Source organism: Lissotriton helveticus, chromosome 2_1, assembly GCF_964261635.1.
Source record: "Lissotriton helveticus chromosome 2_1, aLisHel1.1, whole genome shotgun sequence".
Lineage (NCBI taxonomy): Eukaryota > Metazoa > Chordata > Amphibia > Caudata > Salamandridae > Lissotriton > Lissotriton helveticus.
Window position 1 is genome coordinate 1,146,482,603 of NC_136059.1, and position 23,343 is coordinate 1,146,505,945.

At 48.0% G+C, this 23,343-nt stretch overlaps 1 protein-coding gene across 3 annotated transcripts in view; it reads right to left on the reverse strand.

Moving 5' to 3' along the window:
- The window catches only part of RIGI (RNA sensor RIG-I), a 568,474-nt gene that overhangs the window by 340,752 nt on the left and 204,379 nt on the right, over positions 1–23,343 (reverse strand). For all 3 annotated transcript variants that reach the window (XR_013607126.1, XR_013607125.1, XM_078675991.1), the window contains exons 5-7: positions 22,960–23,073; positions 4,829–4,879; positions 3,524–3,628 (exon numbers count right to left, since the gene is read on the reverse strand). Coding sequence is in view for 1 of the 3 variants with exons in the window: in XM_078675991.1 (XP_078532117.1) it covers positions 3,524–3,628; positions 4,829–4,879; positions 22,960–23,073 (270 nt within the window). In the remaining 2 variants the exon portion in view is untranslated. The remainder of the gene's footprint in view (positions 1–3,523; positions 3,629–4,828; positions 4,880–22,959; positions 23,074–23,343) is intronic.

Consider the following 23,343-nt stretch of genomic DNA (forward strand, 5'->3'; position numbering starts at 1 on the left):
CAGAGCAGGACACACCCTCGACCCCATCTTCGCGGTAGGAAACAGCGTCCAATTCAGCCACACAACGCTGCCGCCATGGACCGACCACCACTGCGTACACTTCGCCATCAACAAACCCAAGGCACCCAAACCAGCCCCACCCCCCCACGAAAGAACTGGAGCAAGGTTACCGATGAGCAACTTAACTCCACCCTCACCCGAGACAACCACATCTGGTCACCTGACGCAAACGACGCAGCCAGAGAACACCACACCTGGATCTCCGACCGCGCAGACGAGCTTGCCCTGTTGCGCAACCCCGACAGACAACGTCCCAGGAAAGCAGCCTGGTTCACCACCGCTCTCCAAGATGCCAGATACACCTGCAGACACCTGGAGAAGAACTGGAGAAACACCAAGACAAACGAAAACCACACCACCTACAAGTACGCCATGACGGACTACCACAACCAGATCAGAGCCACCAAGAGGAACTTAATCCACAACAAAATCCTGGCCAACTCCAAGGAACTTTTCAGTGTCATTCAAGAATTCACCAACCCAGGCAGCGAAGCCACAGACATCACCCCAAGACTTCTGTAACAAGCTTGGAACCTATTTCCACCTTAAAATCAAAAACCTCAAAAACGCCACAGACAGGCCCCCACCTCCCAGAAACACCAGCCAGCCCACCATCGCCAACTGGACACCGATTATGGCCGAAGACACCACCTCGACCATGAAAAGCATCCACTCGGGGGCCCCCACCGACCCCTGCCCTCCTCACATCTGCCCCCAACGCACCCGAACTACAACACAGCATCAACACCACCTTCAAAACAGGCACCTTCCCAGATGACTGGAAGCGTGCAAAAGTCAGACCTCTGCTCAAGAAGCCCACAGCTGACCCCACTGACCTCAAGACCTATTGGCCCATCTAGCTCCTCCCCTACGCAGCCAAAGTTGCAGAGAAAACAGTCAACAGGAAACTGACACGATTCATTGAAGAGAACGTCAGCCTCGACCCGTCCCATTCCGGATTCCGAAGCAACCACAGCACAGAGACCACCCTAATCGCCGCAACAGACGACATCCGCACCCTCCTGGACCAAGGTCACTCTGCAGCCCTCATCCTACTCGACCTATCAGCAGCCTTCGACACCGTCTCCCACCACACACTAGTCGCCAGACTACACGGCGCAGGCATACAAGGAACAGCCCTGGACTGGATCCGATCATTCCTTACTGGAAGAAAGCCTAAGGATCAGACTCCCACCCTTCCTCTCCGACCTCACGAAAATCACCTGCGGAGTCCCACAGGGTTCATCCCTGAGCCTCACCCTCTTCAACATCTTCATGGCCCCCCTCGCAGCCATCGTCTGATAACACAGCCTCAACATCGTATCCTACACCGATGACACCCAGCTCATCCTCTCCCTCACCAAAGACCCCACCACTGCCAAACTCAACTTCCAGAAAGGAATGCAAGACATCGCCGTCTGGATGACCAACAGCTGCCAGAAGCTCAACGCTGAGAAGACAAAAGCCCTCATCCTCTGTACCACCCCTTCTGCATGGGACAGCACCTGATGGCTGACCACCCTCGGAAGCCCACCTACACCCTCAGACCACGTCAAGAACCTTGGCATCGTACTCAACTCATCACTCACCATGAACAGATAGCTCAACGCCGTCACCTCCAGCTGCTTCAACACCCTCTGCATCCTCCGCAAATCCTTCAAGTGAATCCCCCCTGAGTCAAGGAAGACAGTCACCCACGCACTCATCACCAGCAGACTGGACTATGGAAACACACTCTATTCCGCCATCAACAAGTCCCTACTCCGCAAACTCTAGACAATACATTACACCGCCACCAGACTCGTCCTCAGCATCCCCCGACACGAACACATCAGTCAACACCTACGAAGCCTCCACTGGCTCCCCATGGAGAAAAGAGTCACTTTCAAAATCCTCACTCATGCCTACAAATGCATACACAACAACGGACCCAAATACCTCAACGACTGAATCAACTTCCACGTACCCAAAAGAAACCTCCGATCTTCCAACCTCGTACTGGATGAAACCCCGCGCATCCACAGAGCCAGAGCAGGCGGAAGATCCTTCTCTCACATTGCAGCCAAGACCTTGAACGAGCTACCGGCAGACATCAGATGCACCCCCTCCCGGAACACCTTCCGGATGACCCTCAAGACCTGGCTCTTAGCTAAACAGATCTGCGGACCCCCCTCCCTCAGCGCCTTAAGACCCTCACGGGTGAGTAGCGCAATTACAGTTCCCTGATTGATTGACTGACTGTCACAAAGCAGTGGGGCGATGCTCCTCCACCCTATTGGAGGAGACGCCCCTGGTCACATGCTTTCCCTTCACAGGATAAAGTTTGTGTCTGCATTTTATCTTTTTCCTTTGGGTGGAATAGCCTCCATATTTTGCCAAAGGAACATTTTCTGAGATTCTATGAGATTTACAGCGGTATTCGACACTATTCGGGACTTTGATGATGTCAAAGCAAGGGAGGATTAATTTCTTGCAGCAGAAGGTACACACTTCTGCTGGTATAAAGAGCAATTGGGGGTATGTAAATTAATTGGCTTTAATGTAAAGAACGCCAGTCATAACAAGACACATTGTCCCACCTCAAACAAAAGTGCTGTGAGCATGTCTGGAGGCAAACAAGCTACCACTGGGTCGCGCAGAACTCTCATTAATGTGACTGTGGGAAGTAGAGGGCACAAATGTGCAATAAATTGCTTTGTTTTGCACGTAAGCATTAGGAGCTCTATTTACGAGCGGTTTGCATCTCGTTTGTACCATAAAACATGGTTCATAGGAGGCACACACCTTAAGTTAGCTTTATGAAGACACGCAAGGCCACTTTGCGTGGCCCTGAGTAACCGTAATCTGGAATAAAGCAACACAGCACAAATCGCTTTGTTGCCATACTCTGCACAAAAGAGGTGTTCCATGGGTGCTGCGTGGGTGTTCTCATGCAACTCCAATCCGTTTTGGACGCATTCCCAGATTTACTAGAACAGGTAAACCTGGGAATTAACCAAAAAGACACCCCATACCAGAGAGGCGTAACAAGGAGAAATATCTTTATTTGTGCAGAAAACATTCCTGCATACAAAGCAGGAACCCTTGCACCACGGTGCAAGGGTGTCTTCCTTGGCACCTGGCTGCCAAAAGGGCGCCTGCACAGGTGAATAGGCAGGTATGTGCCACATTGCCTTAAATACAGTGCATTCCTGCCCTTTCCCTGTCACGCAGTGCAGCGTAGCAAGGTGACTAGCTGTGCTGCACAGCATAACTTTCTTAAATCTGGCCCTAGACGTATTTTTGTTGCCAACAATGTTGCACGCAACCCTGAGCCTCTTTGTAACAAACCAAATTGTACCCTCTCTCAGGGGACCAGCAATGATCTTACTTCTTCCTTTTTGTGAATTATAGTTCTTCATAGATGTTACAGTGGCTCAAATATATTCTTTTCAAGACATCATTTAAATTGTAATTGTCTTACCTGTAGGGGCACATATAATTGTATTTTTTCCACTTAAAGCTGGCCGGGCAAGCTCTTTCTGATAAGTCCTCAGTTTAACATCTTTCGTCATAGCAAATGCAACTTCTAAACAATAAAAATGTGTTAAAAACATATATTTATGAAGCACCATTGGTTAGAAATAAATTAAAATGTCAATATCTATGAACCATAGTGTCAATGAGGAGTGACGTTGGATCATGCACTCGGACACCACTCAGGTGGAAGGATGGGGCAAAGCAGTGGCAGGATAAGGGCTACTCCTGTAGGCAGAGAGCAGTGGTAACAAAAAGGATCCATACATTCATAATCCCATAATCAATATGCTGTTATAAATCTGACAGTTTTTATTCCATTGTATTGTTACCTCTCAGTATATAAGATCACATGCTGCATTTTGTTCTTTGGGAAACAGAACACAATAACAAATGTTTTAGTTAAAACAAAAGGGAATTCATGCAGGAACAACTCATACATGGATTGTGCAAGGATGAAGAGTGTCACGCAGAGCAGACTGTGAACTTCACACAGGGGTTTATATCTGCAAAGAAGTGATGAGGGGATTCATATGATACTCTGCTGAGCACAAAGCAGTGCTGACCAAGGGCCTCATGCAAGGCACATCCAGCAAGCACAGAGAAATAATGAAACACTTTAAGCCCGCAGGTGCAGGGAATCTTCGCGGTTATTAACCCTAATGACGCAGAGACATGACGATGGTTTCCCAGTAGCGGCTCCTGGAGGGAGTGCTGTGGGCGGTGAGGCGGGGGAGGAGCAGGGTGGGGGGGTAGCAAACTATGGCATACGGCTAAACAGAGGTAAGTAAACAAATAAATAAATAAAATGAATGTTGTTGCGCCGCTGCATCCAGAAGCCGCTACTGTGGTTTCGTTACGAAGGCCACCCGAGCAGGCACAGAGATGTGGCACTGCACTTCTGCAACCACAGTTCTAAATAGCGTCTATGCCAGAGGCACTCTGCTGCGGCTGCAAGAGGTGCATACTGCTCAGTTCTGACTGAGGGGCTTTACCCAGATATCGCACAAAGCAGAAGCTGGGCAGCAGGGCTAAGCCACGTGAGAGGCAACCGCTTCAACCTTTGGCTCATGGAGTATTGAGGTAAGGGGGACAACACTTACACATGTCAAAAAGCACCTCGCATTCATACACCGAGCCAGCTCATCACCTTTCCAATGTAGGTGGATTTTATGCTTCGTAATGTGATTCAGGTGTGGATACTAGTTCCTGGGAGAACCTTTGGTCAGGAGAACAGGCACATGGGACTTACCTGGAATTTCTGATGAAGATGACTTGTTTCCCTGTGACAGAACTGTAGAACCTGAAGACCAAAGAAAACACAGGCCAGGTTAAGATAAAAACATTCCGCACTTCGAAAGAAAATGTATAAACGTTGGGAAGCTTGCAAGTGGGATGTTACCAATCAATATCTGTTTGCTCAACTGATTCTGACCCACTCACCCACCAAACCAAATTCAACACCCAATCGCACAATGGCATCATCATACTCATGAAAAGTATCATACCTTCAAATCCATACTACCCCTAATCAACTCCTCCATCAACAGCCTATTAGGACATTACACTACAGAAGCCTACAAGGGGGCAATTCACCACGCCATAGATCAACCAAATCAAAGAATGCCACATCCTTTCCTCCGGTAAAGAGCCACTTTACACTCAGACAGATGCATGATGTGAACATCAAAAAAGGTGCATGAAAAAGAGTAAAAACACGGCTAAATCTACCTCCAAAACCAGGAAATCCTATGACCCAAGAGCCGTTTTGAAAGCTTTTCCATATCTTAAAAAAAGAAACTACGAGAACACACTACTATTGCACACTTTCTCCCATTGGGACTCGAGAATCAATTTCGCTTTGATGACCATTCACTGATGGGGGCGAATGAGGAAATTGTGACCACCTAACTCTGATACTAGAATCATGAGCAACCCCCTCAATCACACTCTGGAGACTTCCATGGGAGAAATATGTCAAGGATGGCCTAAATGACTCATTCCCGAGCTGAAAGACACCAGAAAGAGAGTGAAATAAAATGGGTGAATGTTTTAATCAGTGGACCAATCTAGAAAAATGGCTCACTGTGGAAAATATGGTATTCATGTTAGCACACCGTACTGATAAGACATCTGGTTTGAGAGAGCCTCATTTTGATATCAACAGCCCGAACAGGAGAGAAGAAATCACGCAATGTACAATCTTCTAGCTCCAGCTGAGACCATGCCCAGGGAGGCGGACAGGCCTTTGAACCTGTGCAAATCCATGCGTTTTAATAATGAGTCACAGTCACAAAATATTTTGCAGTGACGTTACTTACTCCCCATAAAATAAATAACTCGTACATGCATTGTTTACGTTTATTCACAAAGAATGAACCAGGCGTCAATGCATGCAATATGCAAATCTGCTTAGTCATGCAGTGTCAGCTTACCCCAGTGGGCGAATCAAGGTGCTTGTCAGAGGAGTGGGCAGAGAAATTCTATCCAGTCGTGGTGAAGGTTCATTCAGTCTTAACTAACTGTCTCCTTAGAATGCGGTCCCTGCAAAATCTGCCTGCAATCCACTTTTTATATAGGAGGGGCACAGCAAATCCAAGGGGGCTTTTTTGGCACTAAAGCAATGGGGTCCTGAGTGTTCACTTAGAAATTAAGTATTATTGGGAAAAACGGTAATTCATCTTCCAATTCCCCTCGAATTGGTAATATCTCAATAGTATTGAACCAGGAGACTGCACCAAGATCCACAGAATTTCGGCAGATGGGGCTAGTAACTACTGCTTCAAAGTGGCTAGGGGATTACCCAATTCTTTCACGCAGGGGGTTATGCCTCCCGTAACGCCCAGCCTATCAGGAGACTTTGCTAAACAGTGTCGTCATCCAAATAAGCTCTGCTCCCAAGGTTCTGTTTATTGACTGTTCTGCATTACTGCTTAACTTGGATCTCCATAGCCAGCACAATACCAAATGTCATCACAAGCAAGAAGTGTACTTTGCATCTCTTCATTTGTTCAACCATGGAACAAGTCATTTTATGGAATTCCAAGAACTGCGTCCCACAAATCAAGTTCATCAGACAGTTGTCTATCCCTAAATCCTGTCGAGGGGAGACTTAGTTATTTAAGCAGCACATTCATGTACCAAAACTAAATAGCTAAGAACGGTTATAGAGTGTGATGCTGCACTTTAAGTTGTTCCAAGGTATAGGCGCTTTGCTCCTTGGGTTACCCATTCATGGAAGACCCAAAAACATAAACTCAAGTACATGGATATGGAAGTACCACTCTGTGAGCAGTAAGAAAGAACCATAGTAATCAAAAGTATTTTCAAACTATCTTTCAGAATAAAATAGGTGAATTATGTGTTTCGTCCTGTAAGCACTTTCGGGATGTGGTTCTATCACACAATGTCACACTTACATAAATGTATAGTTATAATTCACTTAAATGATTACAGTCACTTTTGTGCAATGTTTAGGGCACTTCAGATTGCAAATATTTAATAAAAACATAAGCGGAATATGGTCTTTTGCAAATGAAGGAATAATACTTTGCGTTTAGTAGATCCAACAATTGCACTGCAGGATTTTAACTCCAATACACATTTTCATTCACACAAGAATGGATGGAAATTTTACATCGTTTATGGAGAGATATAATTAGGTGAGAAATTACATTATTCATAAAATGTTGCTGACTTTATTGTGAGATGTCAGCTAAACCTATCAGGGTATTTCCTTATTAATAGCATACATTTTATGAATTTAAAGTTTATGATGTTGGTTTTAATCACTTTTATATGGGATTTATAACATTATGAAATTGGGAGTGCCGACGAAAGAGGAAATTGGGATCAGGGTGCCGTATAAATGTCTAGTTAGGGTAAAAGGAAAAAATCTTTTTTAAAAACTATTGTATTTATGGAATCTAGAATTATTCAAAATGTTAATTTTTCCTTTTGGTGAAACTCTTCAACCGTCAAGTTAACAGTATGATCAAATATTCAAGAAATGTACTTTATTGTGTGGTTAAGAGTAGAAAGGCGCCATCGGAAGTACATGAATATGAAATATAAATTGAATCCTTTACTAACCTATTATATAATGGAATTATACATGGTGCTTATCTGGGTTACAATTAGGGTCACAAAAAAAGAAATATATCTGGTTGATGAAATCTGTGTCCCTAAAAATGGACTGTACATTTTTGTAAGCATAGGTTTTAAAGTTTGTGTGTCAAATTTTAGTTTTGTCTTCTGTAGTGTTTACAGTTACTCTGTTATATTTTATGTATTTTTATCAGCCCTGAAGAAGTCCCAGTGCCTATGGGACGAAACACGTAGGTTGTGTTCACCTTAGTTTCCACAAGAGAAAAATAAAGAATAATGCTTTGTCTGCGAATAAGAATTCTTCTGTTTTATTTTGGAAGATAGTTTGAAAATACTTTTGGTTACTATGGTTTTATTCTTACTGCTCACATAGTGCTCCTTCTATATGAGTGTACATTTATGTACTAACTAGCTTACCCGTCGCGCGTTGCTGCGATCTCCGAAGAAAGGAAATTCAAGGAAACTCGTTATGATAACATTCAATTTAAATTGTGTCATTTTTATTGAAACATTCATTCTAATATGGAAAACATTGCAAAGTGTCGTTTTAATTCTATTTATTTATTCGAGTGCTTGTGGATAGACGACTTTTTGTTTTTCCGTCTGGTGCGTACATCAGTATTCGAAAGATTATGAGGGCCCTGGGGGGCCGATATTTCTAAAACCTTTATGCCAGAAACCTTCGCGGGAGTGTACTCAACAACTTCCCAAAGTTTCCTGCCGATCGGATGAATGCTGTTTTAATTCTATTTATTTATTCGAGTGCTTGTGGATACACGATTTTTTGTTTTTCCGTTTGGTGCGTACATCAGTATTCGAAAGATTATGAGGGCCCTGGGCGGGGCCGATATTTAAAAACAATTAATGCCAGAAACCTTCGCGGGAGTGTACTCAACAACTTCCCAAAGTTTCATGGCGATCGGATGAATGGTGTTTTAATTCTATTTATTTATTTGAGTGCTTGTGGATACACGATTTGTTGTTTTTCCGCCTCGTGCGTACATCAGTATTTGAAAGATTATAAGGGCCCTGGGGGGCCGATATTTAAAAAACAATTATGACAAAAACCTTCGCGGGAGTGTACTCAACAACTTCCTAAAGTTTCATGGCGATCGGATGAATGGTGTAGTAATGCATGAAGGACAAACCGACAGACAGACAGACATACATTCGTTTTTAGGTTTCGCCTGGAGCACGGAGCTTTAGCTCCGGCTCCAGGAGAAATCTCTAGTTTTCAGTAAGGGACACTTGAATCCGCCCTCTGTTCCATTGGCTAGCTCCATAAATGGAGGCTAGCCATTGGAACAGAGATCTGTCCGTCAAGGCCGGACCAGATTCGGGGGCGTTCCCGAGATTTTTTCCCTCTCCACCCACTTCTGTTCGTCATCACGGTGATGGGTGTGTGTTATTTTTTTTTTTCGAGTGGGCCTGTTTTGTTCCTTTTCAGAGTGTCTGTTGTTGGAGTTGGCTGCAAGATTCGAGTTCCCACGAGGCAATCAGGTAAGGAGCATTTTGTTTATAAATGTGCTGCGCCGTTCCCGCCACCCCCCTCCCGCTGTTCTTGCGCCTTTCCCGCCCCCCCCCCCCCCTCGGTGTCCTGTGCCCGTTCGCGCCCCCCTCCCGCTGTCCGTGTCCGTTCCGCCCCCCTCCCCGTGTGCCCGTTCCCGCCCCCTCCCCTTTCACTCTCCGTTGCCTGTTTTAATGGCCACTGCAAGTTTCACGGCTCCGCATTAGCTTGTGATATGAAGCCACTAAAAAATGTCTGTTCATTAACTGAAGAAGAGAGAGCGGTGGCTCGAGACTCATTAACGGGATCCGGCACCGATATGAGTGGAACTAGGCTGCCCTAATGACAGGATCGCCGGGTGCCCTTTGCGGAATGCAAGAGGGACGCGGCGGAGAGGGAAATATTGTAAAGAAGTGCTTGAATTAACTGATATTGCCCTTCCCGGGAGAAACGAGGAGCGAGTCGCAGGGAAAAGCAAGGGAACTTGCAGAGGATCCCTGCGGCGTGAGGCACTGCCGTGCTCTGCCAGGAGGAGAAGGAGGAGGAGGCTGTGGTGTTGGAGGCTGGGCGGCCCCGACTCCCTGACGCCAGCCAGACCAGATCAATCCAGAGAGGAGGAGGGACTCGGATCGCCTGCATGTGTGTGTGTGGGGAGGAGAGGGGAGCTAGCATTGGAGGAGCGGGCACCGGAGAGCGGCGGCTGGAGGGGGGTACGCCACACCGGGACACGCACGGTAAGCCCCCGCCTTTATTCACTCTTCGTACTGCTCATTATACACCCGTCCTGGCCCACACAATGGGGCACAAGACTTTTGGGACGGTCTTAGCCGGCATGATGGCGCCACTTCTGGGGAGAGTGAAAGACCGGCAAGGGGGTCCGTATGTCTCCCCATTCTCGAGTCTCTGCTTCCCCTCACCCCGGGGCTTGAGCCGGGGCGGGGTGTGCGGTGCTCCGGCGGCCTCGGCTCCTCTGCTGGAGCAAAGAAACAAACAAGGCACGAAGAAAGTTACAAGTTTTCACAGAGCGTCGCTATGGGCCCGGGGCATCGTGATACCGATGGCCCCATTCCTCAAGTAGTTTTGTTTTCATTCTGCGGCTCTACCAGGTGATCAGCTCCCGTTCGCTGCGGTGCCTCAGTTTGTGTGATTTTTATCGCAGACGCTGCAGAGGTTTTACAGCAACAAAGAGTGGGCCATTGACTTAAACGGAGCCAATCACTGTATGAAGCAGCCAAGAGGTGTAGTACTTCCCAACACTTTATGAGGCCTATTCGCTGTTTTCAGATATCTAAAGTGCTTTAAGGACCAGCGCAGGCCTTAGTTTTGAAAGCAGTAACCATGCACGTTACTTGCAGTGAATTAAAAGAACAAGGAAAGTGGCTAGGACAGCGTCTCTTTAAAGGTAGAGTTTTGTCTCTTTCTCCCATCGCTCCGCAACGAGATGGTTTAAAGCGCTATATGCTTGTTTCCCCTTGTGTGCAGCAGTTTTAGTGCTGGGCTGGATCCTGCGTGGAGGGAGGGAGCCGGGGAGCACGTTAGCAGCAGGAAGTGCCCTTCTTGGAGCACGCCTTTGAATGAATGGCAGTTGTTTCTTGCGTCCGCCAAGTTCTTTAAATTTGTATGACTGACCGTGGATCCGGTTTGTATCTAGGGGGTGCAGGAACCAGACCACATTTGTTTGACACCTCTCAATCTGTGCATTCAAAAAAGCGCATGGGTTTCCACTTGTACTGCCTTGAGCCAGTATCGTTTTTTTAATTAAGACGTTTAATGAACAGCAAAGCAAAAAGGGCTAATGCAATTGACTGATAATGAACATTGACACTACAAAAAAATGAGGCTGCAGTGCATCTGTCAGATCCCTTTAAAACCCAAAGCATCTCCTGCCCTCTCCCCTCCTTCCCACTGCGTCGGCAATAAAACGATAAACCGTATTGACACAAGGACGAGCGTATCGCTCTCGGTGTTATTGGAGGAAAGGGTGAAAGTGCCACCCGGCAGCCGTTGTGTTGACACCTACCGCTTTTTTTCCGTAGATATTTTTGTTTCCCCTTGCCGGTGGAGTGTGTTGGAGGAGGGTCTGCCCTGACAGCTCGCGTGGACCGCCGGTGCCTCGACAGGGCCCTGCGCGCATCCTTCTCGTTATCCCGCAGCCCCAAGAGGATCACTTCCAGGCGGGATTAGGTTACCCCGGAGGCAGGGATTTGCCCTTGTACTGCCTGTTGACCCCTCCAGCCCTCTCGTGTGTAATACTCGTTTTAGTAGACTTTCGCTCTTGCCTGGCATCATTAATCGTTCTGCCTATTACATTTACATCGTTCTGTGCATTTAAGCTTCAGGGAGTCGGCTCCCCAAATCCAAAAAGTGAATGCTTTGGAGTTCCACTGACAGGGGCAGAAGATAACGTCCGGGTGCATTTCTGTAGCGTTTAAATTAAATAACCGGAACATAGCGCTTTTGCACGGTGACATTCTAGCACCGTATACTGCTTATACCTTCTGGAGCGATCCTTGTTTAAGGAGAAATCCTAGTCACTCCCTTAATTCCCCGTTTTCATTGGTGACAGATCCATCATACTGATTTGCTCCTAGTTGCTCATTTGGTCGTTCTTGGCTTTCTTACTCTTACTCAGTGCCCTGTAATTAGTAGCATAAAAAAGTGCTCCTATCTCTTTGTTTCACTTTCTCCCCTTTTAGACGTTTGATAATAGTTGACACCTGTCCCACATAATCTGTTATTGGCATGGCATTGCACCTCTTCTCACGATTTTCAAACCTCTTTGGATTTTCTTTGCTGGAAGTTGATTTTACGTATGTAAAATAAAGATGCCTCCACTTCAGTGAGTTGTAGGCAGGGAATTATGCAGCAGGGAGCACCAAATTACATATCAGGGTTGATTAATTTATGCTGCAAGAAAAGGGAAGTTATAGGGCATAAATGCTAAAACTTACAAGAGCAGGCGGCACAGATAACTTATCAGCAGTAATAATAAAAACAGCTATTCCTTGGTGGAACAACTTGCTCCACCTGCTTTTTCAAACAAATTCTCCTGAAAAAAGCTTCCTAGATTGCTGGAAGGGGCAGTCCCTCGAGTCTGGGGTACACCTCCTCCACCTCTGGCCAAGTTCGAACCCCCGCCCCACGTACGCAGCTCTCCCTTCATTGTTTACCTCCTCTCTTTCATCACTTCTCCCTTACCCTCCCTCTATTTCATGCTAGAGGCTTCATGCGAGCCTCAGCTGGTGAAACTCTGCTTCTGTGCCACCCCTGACCTCTGTGTGGGGCTCTTTGCGTGTGTGTGGGGCTCTTTGCGTGTGTGTGGGGCTCTTTGCGTGTGTGTGTGTGGGGGGCTCTTGCGTGTGTGTGTGGGTGGCTCTTGTGTGGTGTGTGTGGGGGGCTCTTGTGTGTGTGTGTGTGGGGCTCTTGTGTGGGTGTGTGTGTGCAAATGCAATACGTCTTGCATTTGCGACAGAGTAAGCTATTGGCATTGTAAATGACAATGCCATTTATTTATCTGTTTTCAAAACCAACACATAAATAAAAAGTTTGTCATTTACAATGCCAATAGCTCAAACTTTTCCGAAGGCGAAACCGTTGCATTGTAAATGCTTGTTATATATATAGAAAAGGACGTTTAAAGTCTCAGCATTCAGGAATGGGCGGCCATTCACATTCTAAAGTTCACCTGTTATAAAATAGAATTTCTGTCCCTAACTGCACAAGTCATCTGCTGCACTGGTAAACTTTCTGTACAAAGAAAACCGTCAGGTCAACATCTCTAAAGATCAACGATTCCAAAGCACTTGGCCTAATTTGTTTAGCCCTCCTACACACTGCCAAACACATTTGGGAGAGTCTCTCCCCTATAAAACATAAACGTATTCATCTGAGATGACACGTTATACATCAAAAGCTGTGCACTAGTCGCATCGAAACATAAATTAACAAAATTTCCTCCTCATAGCTCCACCAAAATATGTGTATATGACTATAGAAACAGTTTAAGCAACTCGAATTTCTAGTGACCAAAGACAGTTGTTTGCACATAAGCATCCTGATTTGATCTGCCCCTCATTACAAGCCACAAGACGCTTTAAAATGGATTGTGTGATAGACACCGGCATGAGTTGTGTTGCTTCACATTACCTAGAAGGCCATAACAAATGTTAGACTTAGTAGCAACCCAGATGCATTGACTCCACTCCTTGCCAACAAATGACAAGAAGATTTAGAGAGAGACTACACACCTCTTGCAAGTTTTCATGCTCCACAAATGCCTGTTGCTCTGCAATCATCCTGTATCATTGTCTTGTATGACTATTCTGTTAGCCACCTCTAACCCTAACTGACAGCTAGCTCTCCGGAGGGTTAACTATATGTATTAGAGAGGGGGATGTGGCCAGCAGCATGACTGGCTAGGACGTGACTCTCCGGAGCTCCGGCAAGCTGCCTCAACATCCGTCTAAATACCGAACCACGAACCACCAAAATAACGTAGGAGCAGCCCCAGAGCAATCGGACCCCGTGGAGACGACTTTGCCGAAGTGCCCACGACCATATGCACAACAGCACCGACTTTGAGCCCAGACATCGGGAACTCCGGCGACGGCAAGATGGCGGCCACTGAGACGGAGGTCCGGGATCGGCGTTGAAACAGGGCGACCCGGTCCGCAGGAGGTCCGCTGGTGGGCGGCGGCACTGTCTGGTCCGAGGGCAGGTGCCCCATAGAGACTACGAGCTGACCAGAGGTGCCGGTGAGGTGCTTGGAGGCCCCGTCGGGTCCGGTGCACTTAACCAACATGGCGGCTGGTGCGGCGCTGCGTGGCTGAGACCGTCTTGAAGATCGTTCCCCATCGGTCCAGCCGACCGCAGGACGAGGCGGTGAGGAGCAGTTGGAGGGCCTTGTGGGGTACAGAGATTGCGGGGAAGGCCCTCGGGACCCCCTAGACCACCGGGGACTTTACCAATATGGCGGCCGTTGCCGCGATATAGTGCCTGTGTGCGCCGCGACCTGGCTCCTAGCCTCCCTCCCATGCCTGGGATACGAGTCCTGCCGAGCACTGTACTACCTCAGGCCTGGGCCTGAATTCGGACCCCCGGCCCGGTGCTGCCCCTGACGAGGCTGGGGCCGCTCGAGGGGATATTTGAGGCCACGTATCCTGCAGGGGAGCCGCTACCGCCCTTGGAGGGTCCCTCGGAGGCATCCGGGGGCGAGAAGACGCGGAGGGAGCCATAACCAGCGACCGCGGACCTCGAGGGGAAAGAACACCTAGGATTGCCGAAGAGGCCAGCCGGGACGGCACGCACTCCTGAACCGCGACGGCTAGAGTGAGGCCTGAGACTGCTGTAGATCCACTCCTGACTCCGGGCCGTACTTGCGTCCTGCGGCTTGCTGCGCCCACCACGGCCTCCTGCCTAGTGCAGCAGCCTGACGACCCTGGCCCCGCCTCACCCCTGCCAGCGTGTGGATCTCCTGGTGGTGTCCCTTCAGCCCAGGCTTTGCGAGGGGACCCTCGTCCCCCACTGAGAGGGACAATCCAAACCGTCGGAGAGCAAGGTAGATGAGGAGGTGCGGCACCCTACGGGACGGCGGAATCTGATGATAGCCGAGACGGTCGGCACGATGCATACCCCGGCATTGAGGAGAATATAGGACCGTTGTCCGAGACGGGCACATCGCCGAGCACGGGAACTGAGGCACCCTTGGGAGTGGGTGAGCGGCGCAGTTGACCCACGGCGACCGCGACAGGGAGAGACGGAATCGCCCAACCTTGCTGCGGACTACGAAGGTGGCTGGTCCCTGGCGGCGGCCAGATAGCCCGAAGCGGGGTGCACCTCGAGAGGCCCGGAGAGCTGCATACCACAGACACGTCAGCCATGGGGAAGTAGGACCCTCTTTCTAAACCTGCAAAGCAGGGGCCTATGGATAACTTCGCTGCCCCTAGACAGTTGACAGACGCCCTCCCGCCGGCCTCTGGCACGCGTTTGGACACTGAGCGGCTGCTGGGAGCCATTCAGGCGTCACGGGCCGATATCCAGGAATCCAGGGCGGCTCTAGAAACCAAGATAGGCGAGGTTGGATCGGAGGTGACACTACTAAGGCAGGACATCCGCAATCTGTCGGATAGAGTGACCACCGCTGAAACGCGTATTGGAGAAGCCGAAGATTCGATCTACACCTTGAGAAAGGACATGGCGGAACTTAAAGCCTCTCATCGAAAACTACTGTGGAAGGTGGATGATGCCGAGAATAGGGCGCGCCGCAACAGTCTACGCTTTGTGGGTTTTAGAGAGGGAATCGAAGGGGCGGACATGGCAGCATTTCTCCACGCCTGGCTTACTAAAACCTTCCCAGCGGTGCAGTTCTCAACTTGTTTTATCATCGAAAGGGCGCATAGGGCACTCTTGGCGAAGCCCCCGGAGGGGGCGAGACCCAGACCGGTTATTGCACGTTTCCTCAACTTTGCCGACCGAGACTTGATCCTACGTGAAGCGAGAAAACTGGGAGAGATCCGGCTTGAAAATACGAACATTATGATATTCCCAGACTACAGCCAGGAGGTGCAAAAGCAACGTCGATCCTTCGATGCAGTCAAAGCAAAATTGAGGGACCTACATATCTCCTACATGCTCCTCTTTCCCGCGAAACTTAAGGTCATCTACAAAGACAAGTCAATTTTCTTTACCCATCCAGACGACGCCTGGCAATGGCTAGAGGGACGCCCTATACTCAATAGCAGAGAGACAGCTGGCCGCAGGGCAATGGACAGGTCACCGTCACACGGACCCCTGTGGGAACAGCCGAAAGCACAGAGACTGAAGTCCCGACGGATAAAGAGACAAACTCCGGCTAACCCTACCAAGGACATGGCTCGGGGGGCACGAGACGGGGACGTTCGACTTCGCCTGGGGGTGGCGCCGCGACGGGCTCGAGGTACAGCAGTCTCCGAAGCCATGTACGATCGGAGGGAGATGACGACGACGAGGTGGGGAACCGTACTTCCGGAGGTGAAGAAGAAGAGGGGGGGTCGCGCTCAGTACACCCGTTGGTAGAGGCAATCCGGACTTTGGAACATGACATGCCGGGGAGCAGTAGTGTCCCTGACACTGCCACCCAAGACTCCCACTCATGAACATTGGTGGACCTGGTTACGGCTATTGCAGCTCGCCGCTGAGGAGCGCGCAAGTTGACACGCCCCTTTATGTTATGTTTTACACTTCTTGTTTCCACTGGTTCTGTGCCCAACCACACGACTTCTGGGATTGTTAATAGCAGTGTCAGTTTTGGGAAAGTGGCGCTGCATGTTTTGAGAAACAGTGGTTAGAGAAGACTAAAAGGGAGGGGTACAAGGGAGGGCGACAGACCTTCTCCTATGACCAGTTCTGTCTTGTAAAGGGATGAGGCTGGAAGGGGAGGGAGTTGGGGTGGGGGGGAAGGGGAGTTCTGTTTTGTTTTTGCTCATTCAGGTTGGGGAGCGGATGGGGAGAGTTGGGGAGGGGACGGCAGTTGGGAGAATACAGCAGGGCACTTTAAACCTCCACACTACATATGTAAGCCAGAGACCAATCACGTACAGCTACCACATCTTTGAATGGCGTGTACCTTAGGCACTCCACATGGGGGAGATAGGGGAATAAGCATCCTGACGTGGAATGTTAACGGAGTAGGCTCTAGAGTCAAGAGAGGTCTAGTGAACGCCTACATCAAAAGGGTGGACCCGGATGTTACTTTCCTACAGGAAACGCACCTCAAGGGTACACAATGCACCTTCATCGCTAGGGGCCGACATAGAGTTCTGGCTCATGCGGGCTACACATCAGGTTCCAGAGGGGTAGCGGTACTCATTAAAAAGTCCTCGCCATTCTGCATCACACACACTTGGATAGATCCACAAGGGACATACGCTGGAGTACAGGGTACCTGGAACAGAAACACGTACACGCTAATTTCGGTGTATGCACCGCCCAGATTACAGACCCGTACACTTACAGCGCTGGCGAACATCCTTCTAGACACGGCAGACACTATATAAGTGGTGGGAGGTGATTTCAATGACGTTATGAATACAGAACAAGACCGGTCCGGGGAATCAGTGAGGGGGGGTCACCAGACCACACTGTCCAGTCAGATGTCCACCATGGGACTTACGGATATCTGGAGATGGCTACACCCAACACAACAGGCCTACTCGTACTACTCTGGGGCCCACAGGGTATTCTCGCGATTGGATTATGTTTTCATGTCCCGACAGTACTTGAGGGTGAGTGACACTGCAGAATATAAGGCTAGAGGTATATCGGATCACTCGCCATTGCTCGTAAGGGTGGGATACAACCAGGACAGGGGCACCGGCTCCTGGCGCTTAGCGGCCTGGGACCTCCAAAACGTGGACATACTGAGAGGCATTCGAGCGGACATTAAGGTCTATATAGCAGAAAATGAGGGTACAGTAGAATCGGGTGTCACCTTCTGGGAAGCCCTAAAGCCGGTGCTGCGAGACAGGATACAAAGTAGACTGCGGGAGGAAAGACGTAAACTCCAGGCTGAGGTTGCGGCCCTGGAACGGGCTATATTGGGATGGGAGAGGGAGTACCAGACCCATAAAAATGGCGAGACTCTTAGAAGGCTACTTGACACCCAGCGACAATACAGAGAATTGGTTACTAATGAGGCGAAGACCCAATTCCTCGCCACCCTTCACCGCCTATACGACGTAGGTGACAAGTCGGGCAAACTCTTAGCGTGGCTCAGTAAAAAGGAACGGGCAGCTAGATGGGTAGATAGCATTTCTGCAACGGACGGAACTAGTATTAACACTGACATCGAGATAGCTGAAGCCTTTGCTACGCATTATGAACAGTTCTACGCAGCCCGAGATCTCGTAACCTGCGAGGAAGCACTACGGTACATGGAACGGACGGACCTCCCGGTGCTGCCTCCTGAGGCCCTGGTGGGCTTAGAGGCGGACATAACGACTGATGGCATCACAGAAGCCATTGCTAAGCTGAGACCGGGCAAAACCCCGGGCCCGAATGTTTTCCCGGCCTAGCTCTTTAAGCGCTCGGCGGATCTACTGACACGCCATCTTAAAGGCCTCTTTGCTGGTGTCTACCAGGAGGGGGAGCTCCCTCCAGATCTCGCTATGGCGACGATTGTACCAATCTACAAGGAGGGCAAGCCACGGGACGACTGTGCCTCCTACCGCCCCATATCATTACTTAATACGGAAGTAAAACTACTGGCAACCATCTTGGTGGCTCGCTTACGAGCGGTCATTCCAGGCCTTATACATTTAGACTAATCGGGTTTTTTACCAGATAGGGCGACTAAACTGAACCTTAGAAGAACTCACAACTGGCTACAGGAAGTGCGAGGGCGGAGCGAACCTCACTGGTTCCTCTCCTTATACGCTGAGAAAGCGTTTGACGTGGTACACTGGCCATTTCTCTATGCAGTGCTCCACAAGTTTGGCTTCGGACCAAACTTCGTAAAATTGGTCCGACTTCTCTACACCTCCCCGAGAGCCAGGGTGAGGGTGAACGGGACGATGTCGCGTGAGTTCCAGATCCAGAGAGGTACCCGACAGGGTTGTCCCCTGTCTCCCCTCCTCTTTACACTCACTATCGAAGTACTCGCAGACAGGATCCGGCAAAACAAGGACATCTCTGGCTTTACAAGCAATGACATGGACCCGACACAAGAAAAGCTCTCGCTCTATGCGGACGATGTCCTGCTGTATATTACTAAACAAGAGACCACCGTTCCGGAGTTATTCCGGGAATTGGAGCAATATGGCGGGCAGGCGGGACATAAAATAAATTGGAACAAGTCGATTCTCTATGACCCTGGGGGACGTGACAGGTGGGGGAGGTTACCAGAGGACCTACTGACGACGACCGAAGGCTTCCAATACCTCGGGATCTATATAACCCCGAGTGAGACCCTCTCGTTCCAAAGAAACCTGGAACGGATCATATTGAACGCGGAGGCGGATATGGATCGCTGGAGACAGCTCCCACTCACGCTCTTGGGCCGAGCGGCCATGTACAAAATTATCACTCTACCCAAATTCCTCTATGCCTTACAAAACGAATATTATCCATTACTAACTGCGGTCATTGCTAAGATCCATGCTGACCTGCGATCTTTTCTCTGGCTCGGCAAACATGCTAGAGTGGCTCTGTCAACGCTCCAGAGACACCAGTACAGTGGGGGGATATCGCTACCTAACCTGGAGGCCTACTACTGGGCGGAACATCTGACACCAATCAATGATTGGCTCCATGCCCCGGCGAATCACCCGACTTATGCTTTGGAGAGAGTTAAAATGTCGTCCAAAAACCTATTGTGTTATCTCTATAGGGGTGCTGGCAAGGCACCGCTCTTACCGGCAACGTCTCTCACACTCAATGCGTGGACTAAGGCCACAAGACGCATGGGCTTGGAAAAGAAGCCTACACGGCAGACACCGCTGTGGCACTGCCGATGGTTGACAGAACTCTACAAGCTGCGAGGTTTCCAAAGGTGGGATGATATCGGCATCTCCACTATAGGAGACGTGATAGCCAAAGGGGAGCTGAAATCTTTTCAGGTGCTTAGTTCGGCTTACATAACACACAGCAGGTCAAATACATCCAATTACGACATGCATGGCGAGCCCAAAATGTCACACTCGCTGATATCCCAGAATACACACCGCTAGAGGGGCGGCTCCTCCAAGAGCAGATAACGGGAAAGGCGGTCTCCTTAACCTATAAAACCTTAACTAATAATATGCTGGGGGACCTAGCAAAACTCAGATGTACGTGGGAGGCAGAGGTAGGAGAGATGGAAGACCTAGATTGGGAGATAGTGTTGATGCATCCCCGGGAAGTGGCAATCAAATCAAGACTGAGACTCATTCAATTCAAGGTGCTACATAGGACCTATTCCGACAGGGTACGGCTCAGTAAAATGGGAAAAGTAGACGACTCACGGTGCCTTAGATGCCACCAATGTGATGGGGACTTCTATCATACCATCTGGGCATGCGACATAATACAAGAATACTGGACACAGGTGTTTAGGGAACTAGAGGAGGTCCTGGGGGTTCCAATCCAATGCGAGCCCAAGCTGGCACTGTTGGGCATGACCAATGAGGTAGACCTGACTCGCCCACTCCTTACATTCCTGGTTCTTGCACTGGTTGTGGTGAAAAGGGACATCGCAAAATACTGGGGGGCACCGGAGCCTCCGGGACTGGAAGAGTGGAGGAGGGAGCTGGATCTCTATATGGCAGCCGAGAGAGTTACTTATCAGGCATGGGGTTGCCCCAAGAAATTCCGGAGAGTTTGGTCCAAGTGGCGCCACTATCACGGGCTAGATGGAGGGATATGAGGGATATAGATGTTAGGAATAGGTCAACACACGGAGAACGCTTTACATTGCTAATACGGATGGGATGAGCCGAGATGAACTCGGGGGGAGCCATGGGACACTGGACATTTGAGGCTTCGAATGGTGACAGACTCTACTGGCATTGGGGGGTGGGGGGGTGGAACTGGAAGTGAACCTGCTGTTATTTGCGTGACTGCATTTTTTATGTAAATTTCTTTCACGTACTGTTTGGTTGGTTTTATTGGGGGGAGGGAAGGGGTAAATAAGAAAAAGCAGATACTCGAAACGCCCATTGGATGCTCACATTTGTTTATACACTTGTATTTCCAGTGCCCTAACGATATTTGCCGCCCGACCTCCGGGATGTGGGCTAAATGGCCGTGTGTTGCTCTACCGACTATGCGGTGTACTATTACCGGTGACAGGACTGGAATACTGATTGATTACGGGTATCCTTCTGTGTGTCTGCAATAAAAATAAATAAAAATTTTAAAAACTATATGTATTAGAAGGTATTGATATTTGTTCATTACCATCTCTCTTTTTAAAATTGGATGCCCGCTCTCCAAGGCATGGTGTGGGTAAGAACAGAAACCTTCCATACTATAGGTATCTTGGGGGACTACGTTTCAAGAACAGGTTTTTTAGTCACTTGCTCAGGTGTGATTTAGGCAGATATGACAGTAACAGAAGGTTGGTCATTTGCCTTTTCAGTCTTGACTTGGCCAATACCGCAATCCAGTTAATACTGTCATAATGGTGTTATTTTTCTGGTCAATAGCTCTAGAGGTTCGTGAATTAGGAACGCATTTGCCATTTACAATCCTGGCATATAATGGAGTTATGAGATTCCCTAGCTAGTTTATCTGTAACAGGGATATGGACCATCAACATTACGGCTACCACAGGAGGTTATACTTCCTTTAAGATGCAAGAGACATGCATTGCTTATATGTCTGGCTACTAAGACCTGCAAATAAGTCACTTTCTGTTGGGTAACAATAAAATGGAGACACTAATATTGACTGTTGTCTTTGCAGCAAATACCTTTGGTTTTCTCAAGTTCTCAGAATTGTCATGTGTAAGACAGTGTGAGGTGCCAGCTTCTCGATTAAGCACCCAGATATATCACAAGGAGATGCCCTCTGTAAGAGAGCCCACTAGACTACATATGTTGTCACTTTGCATTTTGGGGATATGGTGAAATGTTTGCTAGCCATTTAACTAGCTTGAGTTTCTTCATTATGTAGGATAACATAATAATTGAAAAGAGGAGGCAGGAAGTAGTCGCCACAAAATAAAAACTGGTGGCAAAGGGCCCGATTACTAAACCCTTCCTTGCCCTTTTATCACCCAAGGAGAAGCAAGGCAACACAAGAGCTTAAGTGAGATTTGCTAAGCCACGTAAAGCCACCTTGCACTTAGTAAATCCAGAGTAACACAAGGTAGCACAAATTGCCGCCTTGCATTACTCTGACTTGGGAAGGCGTTCCATGGATGGGGCATGAGTTTCTGCATATAAAAGATAGGACAGTCCTATTTTATTATGTGCAGAGACTCTACATTTGTAAAGATACTGCTAGCAAAATACTTTTGTGCATAGCCATCGTAAACTTATACAAAAGAGTACGTTTATCTTTGTGAAATGGGCCCACAGTTCTCAGGATCTGTCTATTGTGACATTAAACGATTGCAGAAGTAAGACACCCAGAAAAATAAGCATTAAAAGGATGGAAACATTGTCCTTTTGCTCACAATTTAAGCGGATTGTCCCAGTTGTGACAGTGATTAGAAGGTAGCCTGATAAACTCATTGCATGTCAAATAACAATTCATGTTCCAAAAAATGAGAACAGTAATTTAAACATATATCTGCCAAGGCCCTCAGAGGGGTAGATCATGTTTATTACAACTGTTAAAAACAATGCACAGTATTTCGTAATTTAACAGGTGTGATAAATAGCAGCTATGACACATTTAGCCCTCAAAATTGGAGCATTCCCTAAGCACTGCATGACGTGCTGCCAGGCATTTTTGACATCTTAGTTTTTGACAGGTTTGACCTGACAAAATCTATCAGGGGAAACATTCTACGGTGGTCTTCATCTCACCTAGTAACTATCATGTGCAATACGTATCACACTGCTTCCAATTGTTATCCATACGCAAACAGGCAAATGCACAATGGACTTCAGTTTCAGATTTTTACTGTATACTGTATAATGCACCAATGTGTGACCTTAAACATTTAAGAAAAGACAAAAAAGAGGGAGAAAAACAAAACAGTAAAGGAATAAAGTATCAGAGAGATTGAGAAAAGTGAAATAGAGTATAACTTAAATCATTTTTTGCTAGAATGCAATTTTTTATTTATAGCTTTTATTGTCACAAACCTGAAGACAAACATTCTTTTTCTGGTTCCTCTGAGAATTGCAACATGCTGAAAGCACTTGTGTTTTCATCCATTTCACTTTCAGTATCCTCTCCGCTGGAATGCTCTCCATTGCCTATGTCAGTAAAACATATTGTCAACATTTTTAATAACTCTTGAGTCCAAACTTTCAAACTATTTTCTTTACAGAAAATGGCCTTTTTTCAGGAATCTTAAATAGTACTAAGCCAGCTGTTTTTTAGGTGGTCCGGGTACCTTCTCGACAGGTGACACACAGTGTAACAAGAACTCTTTTAAGTGGGGTCATTGATGGACTTAACTACCTTCAAATAACCAGTGAGAGTATCTGAGTAGCACGTGTGCTTACTATGCAAGTAATGGTGCA